This window comes from Anomaloglossus baeobatrachus, chromosome 11 (genome assembly GCF_048569485.1).
Source record: "Anomaloglossus baeobatrachus isolate aAnoBae1 chromosome 11, aAnoBae1.hap1, whole genome shotgun sequence".
In the NCBI taxonomy this organism is placed as follows: Eukaryota; Metazoa; Chordata; class Amphibia; order Anura; family Aromobatidae; genus Anomaloglossus; species Anomaloglossus baeobatrachus.
Window position 1 is genome coordinate 74,142,615 of NC_134363.1, and position 12,839 is coordinate 74,155,453.

General features: G+C 44.9%; 1 protein-coding gene across 1 annotated transcript in view; it reads right to left on the bottom strand.

Annotated features, from left to right (window-relative positions):
• LOC142255960 (sulfotransferase 2B1-like) overlaps window positions 1-12,839 on the bottom strand; it is a 221,894-nt gene that overhangs the window by 107,673 nt on the left and 101,382 nt on the right. The window contains exons 5-6 of the mRNA XM_075327422.1: window positions 5,760-5,889; window positions 5,582-5,676 (exon numbers count right to left, since the gene is read on the bottom strand). Of these exons, the coding sequence (XP_075183537.1) occupies window positions 5,582-5,676; window positions 5,760-5,889 (225 nt within the window). The remainder of the gene's footprint in view (window positions 1-5,581; window positions 5,677-5,759; window positions 5,890-12,839) is intronic.

The following is a 12,839-nucleotide window of genomic DNA, read 5'->3' on the forward strand; positions in this document are numbered from 1 at the left end:
ATTACTGGGTCAGTAAGTGGCATAGACATTACTATGGGCATACACATTACTGGGGTCAGTAGGGGCATACACATTACTGGGGCCTGTGGGGCATACATACTGGCCCTGATGGCCTCTGGGGCATACATACTGGCCCTGTGGGCCTGTGGGCCATACATACCTGCCCTGGTGACCTGTGGGACATGCATACTGGCCCTGGTAGCCTATGGGGCATACATACTGGCCCTGGTGGCCTGTGAGGCATACATACTGGCCAAGGGGTCCTGTTGGGCATACATACTGGCCCAGGTGGCCTGTGGGGCATAGATAATGACCGTGGTGGCCTGTGGGGCACAGATAATGACCGTAGTGGCCTGTGGGGCATACACAATGGCCCTTGTGGCCTGTGGAGCATACATAATGGCCCTGGTGGCCTGTAGAGCATACATACTTACAGTGGTGGCCTGTGGAGCATACATTCTGACAGTGGTGGCCTGTAGAGCATACACCCTGGCTCTGGTGGCCTGTGGAGCATATATACTGACAGTGGTGGCCTGTGGAGCATAAATACTGGCCCTGGCAGCACAGTAAGACGCTTATGGCCCAATCTGGCAGCACTGCAGGACGCTGAGGGCACAGGCTGGCAGCACAGGAAGATGCTTAGGGCCCAATCTGGCAGCACTGCAGGACACTGAGGGCACAGGCTGGCAGCACTGCAGCAGAGCCTGAAGGCTCCTCTGGCTGCCTTCTCTGAGTCCCCTGTGTGTCTGCTTCTTCTATTGCAGGCACTGGGGGACCTGAAAAGACACAACTGCTGGTCTCTTCCCTGCTCTCCCCTCCTGCAGGCATATTGCTCTCCCCTCCTGCTACTGGTATATATTACCTCAGTTGCAGAACAGACGTTTTTGAAGTGGCCGCTGTGGAGATAAGTCGGTCTCATGTGAGAATCCTGGGAAGAAAAAGTGGGCGTGGCCAGTATCGTGAGAGTAGGAAGAGGGGACAAGGAAGGCATCCGAGGAGTGTGTGTCAAGCATTGAGAGAGGGCGTGGATGACAGCAAAAGGGGCGTGGCCAGCAGCATAGATACCATGAAAGGCATCCAGAGACTGTGGCCAGCATCCAGAGGGGGCGTGACTGGCAGCAAGAGGGGGCGAGGCCGGCAGAGTGCGGGGGTATGACAGTCGCTTATCACTGCACTACGGGATACAGAGCTCCCAGCCGTGAGAGCGGGGCTGGGGCATAAAATCGTAGATCAGGCCATGCCTCCAACTCTGAGCTAAGACGGGCCCCTTGTCCAGGTCTGATCTAGAGGGTATTGTGTGGCTTCATTACTAGCCCCACTCACCTCTCTGGCTTAAATGGACGGATCTAATATATGGGACATCTCTACAATGCCTGCATACCTGGTGAAATTGTTCCATACTTTTTTTTTTATTCATATTGCCAAAACGGGCATTGCACCTACCCGACCTGTTTACCGCCCCGCTGTTAAAAGTTAAGTTTTTTAAAGTACCATATGACAAACATTGCATCAAATTCAAATCACTAAACTGTCACGAGTGACTATGTAGATAGCAGGTAACCGAGGCCCCTAAGCTGACCATCAGACTAGGGGGCCCTGTGCTATCTCTATTCTCAGAGATACCCTTAATGGTGGGGATGTCGGAGTCTACTTCCTGGCCCTGCTCCTGACCAGCCCTGATGTTATACCCCCTCCTCCAAGGGGGGCTGGGACGGGAGTGTGATTTAACCCACAGAAACAGACAAACAGAGGAAGCCAAAACACTGTCTCACAGCACACACATATAAAGGTATAAAACAACAAGGGATTAGGAAAAAGAGCAGAGTGGAAACAACAAAACGACGAGTAGCTCCACAACAACACCAAGCATAAGGCAACTCTTTAGCCAGCAAATCTGGGACACCACAGCACGCAGACCAACACAGCAGAAACAATAGTTGGCATGGGTGCAAGATCTCCTTTAATCCAAGGAACATAGGTTAAGAGGAACATATGTGATAGGCTTCTGGAATCACATTTTCTAAGGCAGTCTAACAAGCAGGCTAGCAGAGGTTAACTCTGTCAATGTTTTCTCTTGTGTTTCTGATCTACACAGGCTCGAGTGTGCCTGTGTAGCTCAGAAACACCAGAGAAGCCATCGGGGTAGGGTGTTAGAATCTGCAATGTGAACAGCGTCTGATGCTGCAATGACAGTTGGCTAGTTTTGTGTAAAACTTTTTGTGACATAGTCTAGAGAAAACGTTATTCTCCTTACAGAGGCTGACACACCATTCCAGCATGCCAGTGGTGAGGAGACTTTTAAGTCACAATGCTCCTCTGGGAAATATTCAGATTCTTCAGGGAGGAAGAAGATGAATTCTGGTGCCACCTATTGGATGTAGCAATCCTAGAAGTCAAAGTGACCCTCCAACGATCCCGAAACTCTGTTTCTGCAAATTGAGGTTCTGATCTGGCATAAATCCTAAGCCAAGACTCGTTGGAGGATCACTTTAACTTCTAGGATTGCTACATCCAATAGGTGGCACCAGAATTCATCTTCTTCTTCCTCCCTGAAGAGACAATTTGAATACTCTGTGTGACATAAACAGTATCTTCCGCTAGTCTACTGAAGTGTGTAACCGAGAGGCTATCCTTTCCTTTGATGCATTCAGTTCATTGAGTGTCAGGTGAAATCTTGGAATGTAGTGTTATGTAAAACCTCATGACACATACAGTACTGACTAAAAGTTTGGACACACCTTCTCATTAAAGAGTTTTCTTCATTTTCATGATTTTGAAAATAGTAGATTCACATTGAAGGCATCAAAACTATGAATTAACACATGTGGAATGAAATACTTAACAAAAAAGTGTGAAACAACTGAAAATATGTCTTATATTCTAGGTTCTTCAAAGTAGCCACCTTTTGCTTTGATTACTGCTTTGCGCACTCTTGGCATTCTCTTGATGAGCTCTCCTTTGAATGAGAAGGTGTGTCCAAACTTTTGGTCTGTACTGTAGGTGTTACAGCCGTGTTCAGGGGTAAAATGTTGAGGATTAACCAAGTTTATTTTTGAATTGACAACCTAGTTTGGTTTACTATATAAATAACCTTTCTTCCCCTTTGTTAGTTTGGTCATTGTTGCACCATGTGGTCTTGCTTGCCTGGAATTAAATTTGGTTTTATTTCCCTCTTGCTCCTGGTATAGAAAATGTAATTACTGACATTCTAATTGATTTTGGCAGAAGGTTCATGCGCTGTTGTGTAAAGTGAAATTAGTTTACATTGTCCAACACTTATAGGAACTGGAAATAGAATGCCTGATACCCTTGTGTTTCCTACTTATGCCCCTGGCTATATCCACTTTCTATCCATCGCTTGGCAAATCATAGCTTTGTTCTCTACTACCATATATGTAATCGACATTTTATTTTACATTTTATTGACATAACATTTTATCTATACTGTTTTAGATATATTGCATGACTTTATTAACATGCTGTTGTTTGTACCACCAAAACATGTCATATGTAAACATAAGATGTCGTAAGTGAATGTACAGTGCCTACAAGTAGTATTCAACCCCCTTGCAGATTTAGCAGGTTTGATAAGATGCAAATAAGTTAGAGCCTGCAAACTTCAAACAAGAGCAGGATTTATTAACAGATGCATAAATCTTACAAACCAACAAGTTATGTTGCTCAGTTAAATTTTAATAAATTTTCAACATAAAAGTGTGGGTCAATTATTATTCAACCCCTAGGTTTAATATTTTGTGGAATAACCCTTGTTTGCAATTACAGCTAATAATCGTCTTTTATAAGACCTGATCAGGCCGGCACAGGTCTCTGGAGTTATCTTGGCCCACTCCTCCATGCAGATCTTCTCCAAGTTATCTAGGTTCTTTGGGTGTCTCATGTGGACTTTAATCTTGAGCTCCTTCCACAAGTTTTCAATTGGGTTAAGGTCAGGAGACTGACTAGGCCACGGCAACACCTTGATTTTTTCCCTCTTGAACCAGGCCTTGGTTTTCTTGGCTGTGTGCTTTGGGTCGTTGTCTTGTTGGAAGATGAAATGACGACCCATCTTAAGATCCTTGATGGAGGAGCAGAGGTTCTTGGCCAAAATCTCCAGGTAGGCCGTGCTATCTATCTTCCCATGGATGCGGACCAGATGGCCAGGCCCCTTGGCTGAGAAACAGCCCCACAGCATGATGCTGCCACCACCATGCTTGACTGTAGGGATGGTATTCTTGGGGTCGTATGCAGTGCCATCCAGTCTCCAAATGTCACGTGTGTGGTTGGCACCAAACATCTCGATCTTGGTCTCATCAGACCAGAGAACCTTGAAACAGTCTGTCTCAGAGTCCTCCAAGTGATCATGAGCAAACTGTAGACGAGCCTTGACATGACGCTTTGAAAGTAAAAGGTACCTTACGGGCTCGTCTGGAACGGAGACCATTTCGGTGCAGTACGTTACTTATGGTATTGACTGAAACCAATGTCCCCACTGCCATGAGATCTTCCCGGAGCTCCTTCCTTGTTGTCCTTGGGTTAGCCTTGACTCTTCGGACAAGCCTGGCCTCGGCACGGGAGGAAACTTTCAAAGGCTGTCCAGGCCTTGGAAGGCTAACAGTAGTTCCATAAGCCTTCCACTTCCGGATGATGCTCCCAACAGTGGAGACAGGTAGGCCCAACTCCTTGGAAAGGGTTTTGTACCCCTTGCCAGCCTTGTGACCCTCCACGATCTTGTCTCTGATGGCCTTGGAATGCTCCTTTGTCTTTTCCATGTTGACCAAGTATGAGTGCTGTTCACAAGTTTGGGGAGGGTCTTAATTAGTCAGAAAAGGCTGGAAAAAGAGATAATTAATCCAAACATGTGAAGCTCATTATTGTTCTTTGTGCCTGAAATACTTCTTAATACTTTAGGGGAACCAAACAGAATTCTGGTGGTTTGAGGGGTTGAATAATAAATGACCCTCTGAATAAACTTTTCACAATTTAAAAAAAAAAAAAAAAAAAAGAAATAACATTCTTTTTTGCTGCAGTGCATTTCACACTTCCAGGCTGATCTACAGTCCAAATGTCACAATGCCAAGTTAATTCCGAATGTGTAAACCTGCTAAATATGCAGGGGGTTGAATACTACTTGTAGGCACTGTACATCAGGAAAAGCAATCACTCTAAACCCAACCTATAAAATAGGCATCACCGAAAAGCCAAGACAAATCACATAATACAATCAGCAGCATCATTTCAGTTTTTAGTTACTGTGTCGTAAACTCCCTTCAAAAATATTGAACGGTGTAATAAATATGGCAGATATACCCTAACCTACTGACCTACTGTATCCTCACCTATCCCTTGTAGACTGTGAGCCCTCGAGGGCAGGGACCTCTATACTCCCGTACCAATCTGTGCCTTGTATTGTTTATGATTATTGTACTTGTCCTTATTATGTATACCCCTTTCACATGTAAAGCGCCATGGAATTGATGGTACAATAATAATAATAATTACCCTTCACCTTATGAAATTGTGCTTTTGTTTTTTCTATAAATTAGCAGTATTTGCACTACTTTGGATGCAGCTTGATAGATACCTTTTGCATATCCTCATATGAGTTCAACATGAAGTTTTCTTTGCCTACCAACTGGATCCATTCCTTAACATGGTCAAACCAAGATCCATACGGCACTGTAAGCAAAAATATATGTGAGAAACAGAGAAGTAACTTGTAAAAATGTGGACTTGACAATTTGGAAGGAATTTATACTTACATTCTTCTGACCACAAGAATTCCTTTATAAGTTCATCAATACTTTCAAACTCATTGAAGAAGACACTAATTTTTCCAAAATAAAAATGTGATACTATAACATCTCTTGGATCTCGAACAGTGTAGATAACCTGGAATTAGATTATGAAATATGTGAATGTGACACCCTGGACCCCAGAGGTCACAGAACACCATGACATACACACACACACACCCTCCCCTGGTCAGGAACACCCGTCAACAAAACCCTTGTTGCCTCCTCCAGGGTCTGATATCCACACCAGGTGGGGCGGAGAAAGGCGGTTGCCCCCCCCCCCCGAGGAGTTCACAGGCCTGGAGGCGGGAAAAACAGTTAGTTAGAGTTTCGAGTTCAAGGGCAGTGGAGTTAGAGATTGAAGTGGAGAGACTTTGTGTGTCTGGGTCGGAGCCCAGGCACAGTCAGCAAGGTCGGCAGACAGTGGTGGCCGTCTGCATGAGTTAGTGGGCGTCCGCGGAACCATAGGACCGGGGTCGGGCGGTGGCCTGCCGGTACCGAACCGGGGAACGGAGGGAAGCTAAGCACCAAGGCAGGGTACGCAGACCCCGACTGGGCTCGGAAGCCGCCGTAACGGTCAAATTCGCTGATTGCGGTCTGGACCTCAGGGGTTCATTCCCACCCAAGTCCCGTCAGAAGGCAACAGCCCAACCCATGCAGATAAGAGCCACCGCCAACGGCCAGAGATCCAAGGGCCAGCGCCTGAGGGCAAAACGGGCTTTCCCGACATGTACAAGCCAGGGAGCGGACCACCCGTGGGTATCCATAGGGGTCAAACACTTACACACAGGTGCAGGGAAAGACAGCCGCCACCAACCCCTCCGGGGAGAGTGAAGAAGCCGCAGCCGACTGTGGGCCCCGTCCATCCAGCCGTTTGGTTTACCAGAGACTCTGTCATTGACTACCTGAGTGAGTACACCAGTGCCATCCGGCACAGCGCTGCACCGCGGCCCCACATCCGCGCTGCCTCCCTGCATCAGCACCTGCACCTATCCCCTACTCACTAATTCCACCCCCAACCGGGGCCCCAGGACCAACAGCCCCTACCCACGGAGGGGCCAACACCTCAGCTGCTCTCCGCCATCGCTCCCGGGAACCCCCGTCACCAGCAGCGGTGGTGCCCACCATCACCACAACCCCGTGGGTGATGTCACAACTGACATCCCACCACCAATCCTCTCCTTTTCACTCGTGGGCGAGGAGGCGCTGCTTGAGCCCCGGGTCCGGCCCCATGCTCGAGCCACCGAGGAGCAGAAGCACCGGACCCGAGCGCCAGAGATTCCCCCAGGCGAGTGGCATTCCCCAAAAACCCCTCTCCGCTCGCGACATGAAACCTGTTTGCATTTTCTCCCTATAAATAGTAAAATGTGACTGTCAAATCACAAACTTTGCAATATGTCTCATCATAGAACAATGGCTTTGTCCACTTTTCAAACTCTACTCCTCTGTTCATTTGGCTCTTGCACTCATTACCCCCTCTCAATTTAATGATAAAAGTCCTAAATAGAGAGATGTAAAGTAAGATAGATTATCAGCTCACTGAGGGATCAGCTTATATCTGTTGCACATAGAAGTCTATAGAAAGCAAGAAGAGAAAAAGAGAGCTATAGACACACAAATGCACTGCAATGCTCTATATGCTGCTTCTCTTTATGCTTCCTTGTTTTCCACTAGTTCTTTCAAATTGTTTGATGTTCATTCTTGTGTCACTCTGGATGGTGTATAGTCATTGGGCCTTTGTTTTCCCATTTCCTTTTACCACTGACCATTCTGAGTACTATCTCCTTTTCTAGTGAATTTGCCCTCATTGTACATCCATAATAGGTCAGAGTTTCTGCCGGATGATCTTCTCCTCTCTGGGTTATATGATCAAGAATATAATTGTTGTTAACCATAGCTGTCCATGGGATTCAAAGAAGTCTTCTTCAGCACCTCATCTAAAAGGCATCAATTTTCATTCTGTCTGCTTTCGTGATTGTATACAGCAGGTGAAATAAGTATTGAACGCATCACCAATTTTCTAAGTAAATTCTCATCTGATGTCAGTAACAATCCATCCAATATACACATGCAAAGAAATCAAACCATAGAAGAAAAGAAATTAAGTTATGAGTAGTGAAGACAAATTACACAGGGAAAAAGTATTGAACACAATGAATAAAATTAATACTTTGTACACAAGTCTTTTTTGGTTATGACATCTTCAAGGTGCCTCCTGTATAAGAAACTAGTGGAATTCATTGCTCAAGTGCGATTTTTGCCCATTCTTCAACACAAACACTCTTCAAAGCCTGACGTTTATGTGGAATCTTTCTATGAACTGTCAGGTTTAGTTCCTTCCATACATTTTCTATAGGATTCAGGTCAGGTGATTGACTGGGCCATTTTAGCAGCTTTATTTTTTTATCTAAAACCAATTGAGAGTTTCCTTGGCTGTGTAGTCTAAGTGTGGTTGCACTAGTGACTTGTATAGGCGTAAAGCTATGTTCCTCTCATGAGCATCTATTCCTTTTTAAATGCTTCCCATTATTTTATGAGCCCTAGCAGCTGCTGCCTGACACTGGTCAGTAAAGTTGAGTTTGCTGTCCACCCATACACCCAAGTCTTTTTCAATTGCAGTGTTTCATACAGTGGTGTGAAAAAAGTGTTTGCTCCCTTCCTGATTTCTTATTCATTGCATGTTTGTCACACTTAATTGTTTGAGATCACCAAACAAATTTAAATATTGGACAAACAAATCACAAACACAAAATTAAGTTTATAAATGAAGGTCTTTATCACTAAGGAAAAAAAATTCAAACCTTTAGGACTCTATGTGCAAAAGTGTTTGCACCCCCTCAACCCTCTCCCATAAATTAACTGTGGTTTATCACCTCTTTGGGAAGCTGAGATCAAGTTCCCCAGCCACACACAGGCTTGATTACTGCCAGAGCTGTTCTCATTTTCTTAATCAAGAAATCACTTAAATAGGACCTGTCTGACAAAGTGAAGTAGACCAAAAGATCCTCAAAAGCTAGACATCAAAGAACTTCAATAACAAATGAGAAACAAAGTAATTGAGATCTATCATCATCAGTCTGGAAAAGGTTGAAAAAGCTATTTCTAAAGCTTTGGGACACCAGCAAACCACAGTGAGAGCTATTATCCACCTTGCCATGAGAGGGCAGCTGACCAAAATTACCCCAAGAGCGCAGCAACAACTCATCAAAGAGGTCACAAAGGACCCTACAACAACATCAAAAGAACTGAAGGGCTCACTTGTCTCAGTTAAGGTGAGTGTTCATAACTCCACCATAACACAGAGACTGGGCTAAAATGGCCTCCATGGCAGAGTTCCAAGACAAAAACCAAATGCTGAGCAAAAAGAACATAACGGCTAAAAAGCATAAATAAATCAGGTTCGACAGCCGAACTTGACCCTGGACAACAAACCCCATACAAGTCAATGGGAAAGAGAGGTCCTGGGTGGTAAAATGGACAGAGTAAAGGCTGCTTTACACCAGACAATCTATCATGCGATAGATCGTCGGGGTCACGATTTTTGTGACGCACATCCAGCATTGCTGGCGATGCCGGCCTGTCTGACACCTCCTAGCGACGCAGTATCGCTCACAAATCGTGAGTCGTGTACTGCTCGCTAGGTTCCATAATATCGTTTAATTTAGTTGTTCATCGTTTCCGTGGTACCACACGCCGCTCCGTGTGACACCACGGGAACGACGAACAGCAGCTCACCTGCGTCACGCGGCCGCCGCCAGCTATGTGAAGGAAGGAGTTGGGCGGGATGTTTATGTCCCGCTCATCTCCGCCCCACCGCTTCCATTGGCCGGCGGCCGTGTGACGTCGCTGTGACGCCGAACGTCCCTCCCACTCCAGGAAGTGGACGTTCGCCGCCCACAGAGAGGTCGCACGAGAGGTAAGTATGTGTGACAGGGGTTACAGACTTTGTGCGCCACGGGCAGCGATTTGCCCGTGACGCACAAAGAACGGGGGCGGGTACGATCGATTGTGAAATTGCACAATCGGTCGTACCGTGTAAAGCCCCCTTTAGTGTTAGGGGATACAAATGGAAGTTAAATGGTAGTAAGAGCAGACTAGATATAGATGCCATGTTTCCCAGAGGATCACACTGCAGCCAAACTTCTAGGCTCTCTTATTAAGGTTCATCAATATTTACTGCTTTCCCCACCTACCCTCTTTGCCAGTGTCTGTGATTGGTTACAGAATGCTATACACGCCCCCCACCCTGTGTCCGCATCTGTGATGGGTTGCAGTCAGTTTGCTGTATGGAAGTGTAAAAATAAAATAATTAAAAAAAAAAAGAAGTGGGCAGCTCCCATAGTTTGATAGCCAGCTGTGGTAAAACAACAGCTACAGGCTGCAGGCCCCACCTGTGAGCTTTAATGTGGCTAGATATCAAAATAGAGGTGATCCTACACCATTTTTTTTATATTATTTAGAAAAAGATTTCTAAAAGGGGCAGGGTCGCCCCATTTCGGATAACCAGCCACACTGAAGCAGACAGTTTGGGGCTGGTATTATCAGGATGGGATACTGCAGATCACGGCCATGACCCACAGTCCAATAGTCTACTAGTCAGGTCACCTGTGACCTCCAGTGAACTGAGTGATGTCACCTGCTCACAGCCAGGTCCCCCTCGGCTGTCAGTGATTCCTGGAGCCTGCAGAGAGAGGACATTTTCCCTCTCTACAGCCTCTGGATATAACATAGCTGAGGATCGTCCTGGGAGTTCGTATGGATTACGTCAAATTTGACCGGGTGTTTTGGTGGTTAATAAAGGGGTGAAAGAGGGTGTGTGTATTTTATTTCAAATAAAGCACTTGTTCAGTGTTTGTTTTATTGCTTTTCACTTACAGGATTAGTAATGGGGATGCCTCCCATTACTAATCCAGGGCTTAATGGCAGCTGTGATTTTTTAATAAATCACAGCTGTCATTAACCCAGTACATTACCCAAATTTTCAACACACAAGGGCAATTGGGATGAGCAGGGTAAAGCACCAGGATTGGCATATCTAATATGATGTGGCAATTTTGAGCAGCTGCGGGCTGGTATTTTTAGGCTGGGGTGGTTCAATATCGATGGCTCCTCTCATCCTGATAATACCAGCCCCCACCTGACTGCCTAACAGTGGTTGGTAATCAAAAATGGGGGGACCATATGCCTTTTTTTAATTAATTATTTTTCTTTTTTCTTTTAAATGGCATAGGATCCCCTTATTGTGATATAACAGTAAAGCTCACAGGTGGGGGCTACAGACTGTAGCCAAAATAGGGTGGGAGCCTATGTAATGTTTTTTTACAGTGGATTTCCTGGCCAATCACAGCCATGCCAATACTTGACATGGCTGTGATGGGGCCAGAAGTGCTACACCGGAAACCTTGCTGATTGCCTACTCTGCATCCTTTCTTTCAACAAGCTTTATTTGGATGACAAACACAAGCAGGAACCGGACATACAGGTAAAAGTCTGTGTTTGACTCTGTCTCCCGGACGTTTGGTATTCAGTAGAAACCATGAACTTTACTGTTCGGGTTCGCTCATTCCTATTGATGAGGCAAAGTTTAACTTTTTGGTTTGTGCATCTCCAATTATATCTGGCTTAGCAGTAACAGAGGATTTCAGAAAAGGAACATCATACCAACAGTAAAATATTGTGCTGGTAGTTTGATGGTCTTGGGCTGTTTTGGTGCTTCAAGACCTGGAAGACTTGCTATGGTAAATGGAACTATGAATTCTACTGTCTACCAAAAAATTCTGAAGGAGAATGTCTGGCCATCTGTTCATGACCTCAAACTGAAGAGCACTTGGGTTATGCAGGAGGACAATGATCCAAGTCCCACCAGCAAGACCACCGCTAAATGGCTTAAGAAAAGCAAAATTAAGACTTTGGAGTGGTGTAGTCAAAGTCCTGACTAGTGTTGCCATGAGCCATGGACTCGATTGAACTTTGACTGTCACTGTGAGTCTTGCATCGGTATCACCCAGTACGACGCACACTCTCCTTACAGGAGCGGGACGGCTGCATGTATTTCCATGCAGCTGAGGCGCTCCTGTCGGGAGAGTGTGCGCCATGCTGAGTGATACCAATGCGAGACTCGCTGTAATCATACGCAAGTGGAATCCTACCCTCATTGTCAGCCTTTTTCTCGCTCTGTAGAGACGTTTGTCTTTACAGAGCGATGAAGCAGAGCTGACAATGCTCTCCCTGTGGACTTCGTTGGACTAAGGAGTTTTTTTTATAATAAAGATGAAGTCTCTAAATATTTTTTGTTTTATTTCTAATAAAAAAAAAATTCTGTGTGTTGTGTTTTTACTGTTTACTAGAAATTCATGGTGGCCATGTCTAATTTGGAATGACAGTATGAATTTTGGACTTAGTACCAGGTGAGAATACAAAGCTGGTATTAACCCCTTTATTACCCAGCGTGTCTTCGCCATCAGGGCCGCTGGACAAGTTGGGTAAAGCACCTGTAAATGGCGCTAAGAAACAATGCGCTATTTCCAGGGGCGGCTGCGGTTTTTAGTTTGGGGCTCTCAGAACGCTTGGGCCTTACCATACTGAGAATCTCAACCCCCAGCTGCCTAGTTTTACCTGACTGGTGATCAAAATACGGTGGGAGCCCAAGCATTTTGTTTTATTATTTTTTAAAATAATTTAAAAAAAAAATAAATGGGCTGTCCTGTATTTTAATTGCCAGCCAATATATATATATATATATATATATATATATATAGTCATGAAAAAGTTTGGGCACCCCTATTAATGTTAACCTTTATTCTTTATAACAATTTGGGTTTTTGCAACAGCTATTTCAGTTTCATATATCTAATAACTGATAGACTCAGTAATATTTCTGGATTGAAATGAGGTTTATTGTACTAACAGAAAATGTGCAATCCGCATTTAAACAAAATTTGACCGGTGCAAAAGTATGGGCACCCTTATCAATTTCTTGATTTGAACACTCCTAACTACTTTTTACTGACTTACGAAAGCTCTAAATTGGTTTTGTAACCTCATTGA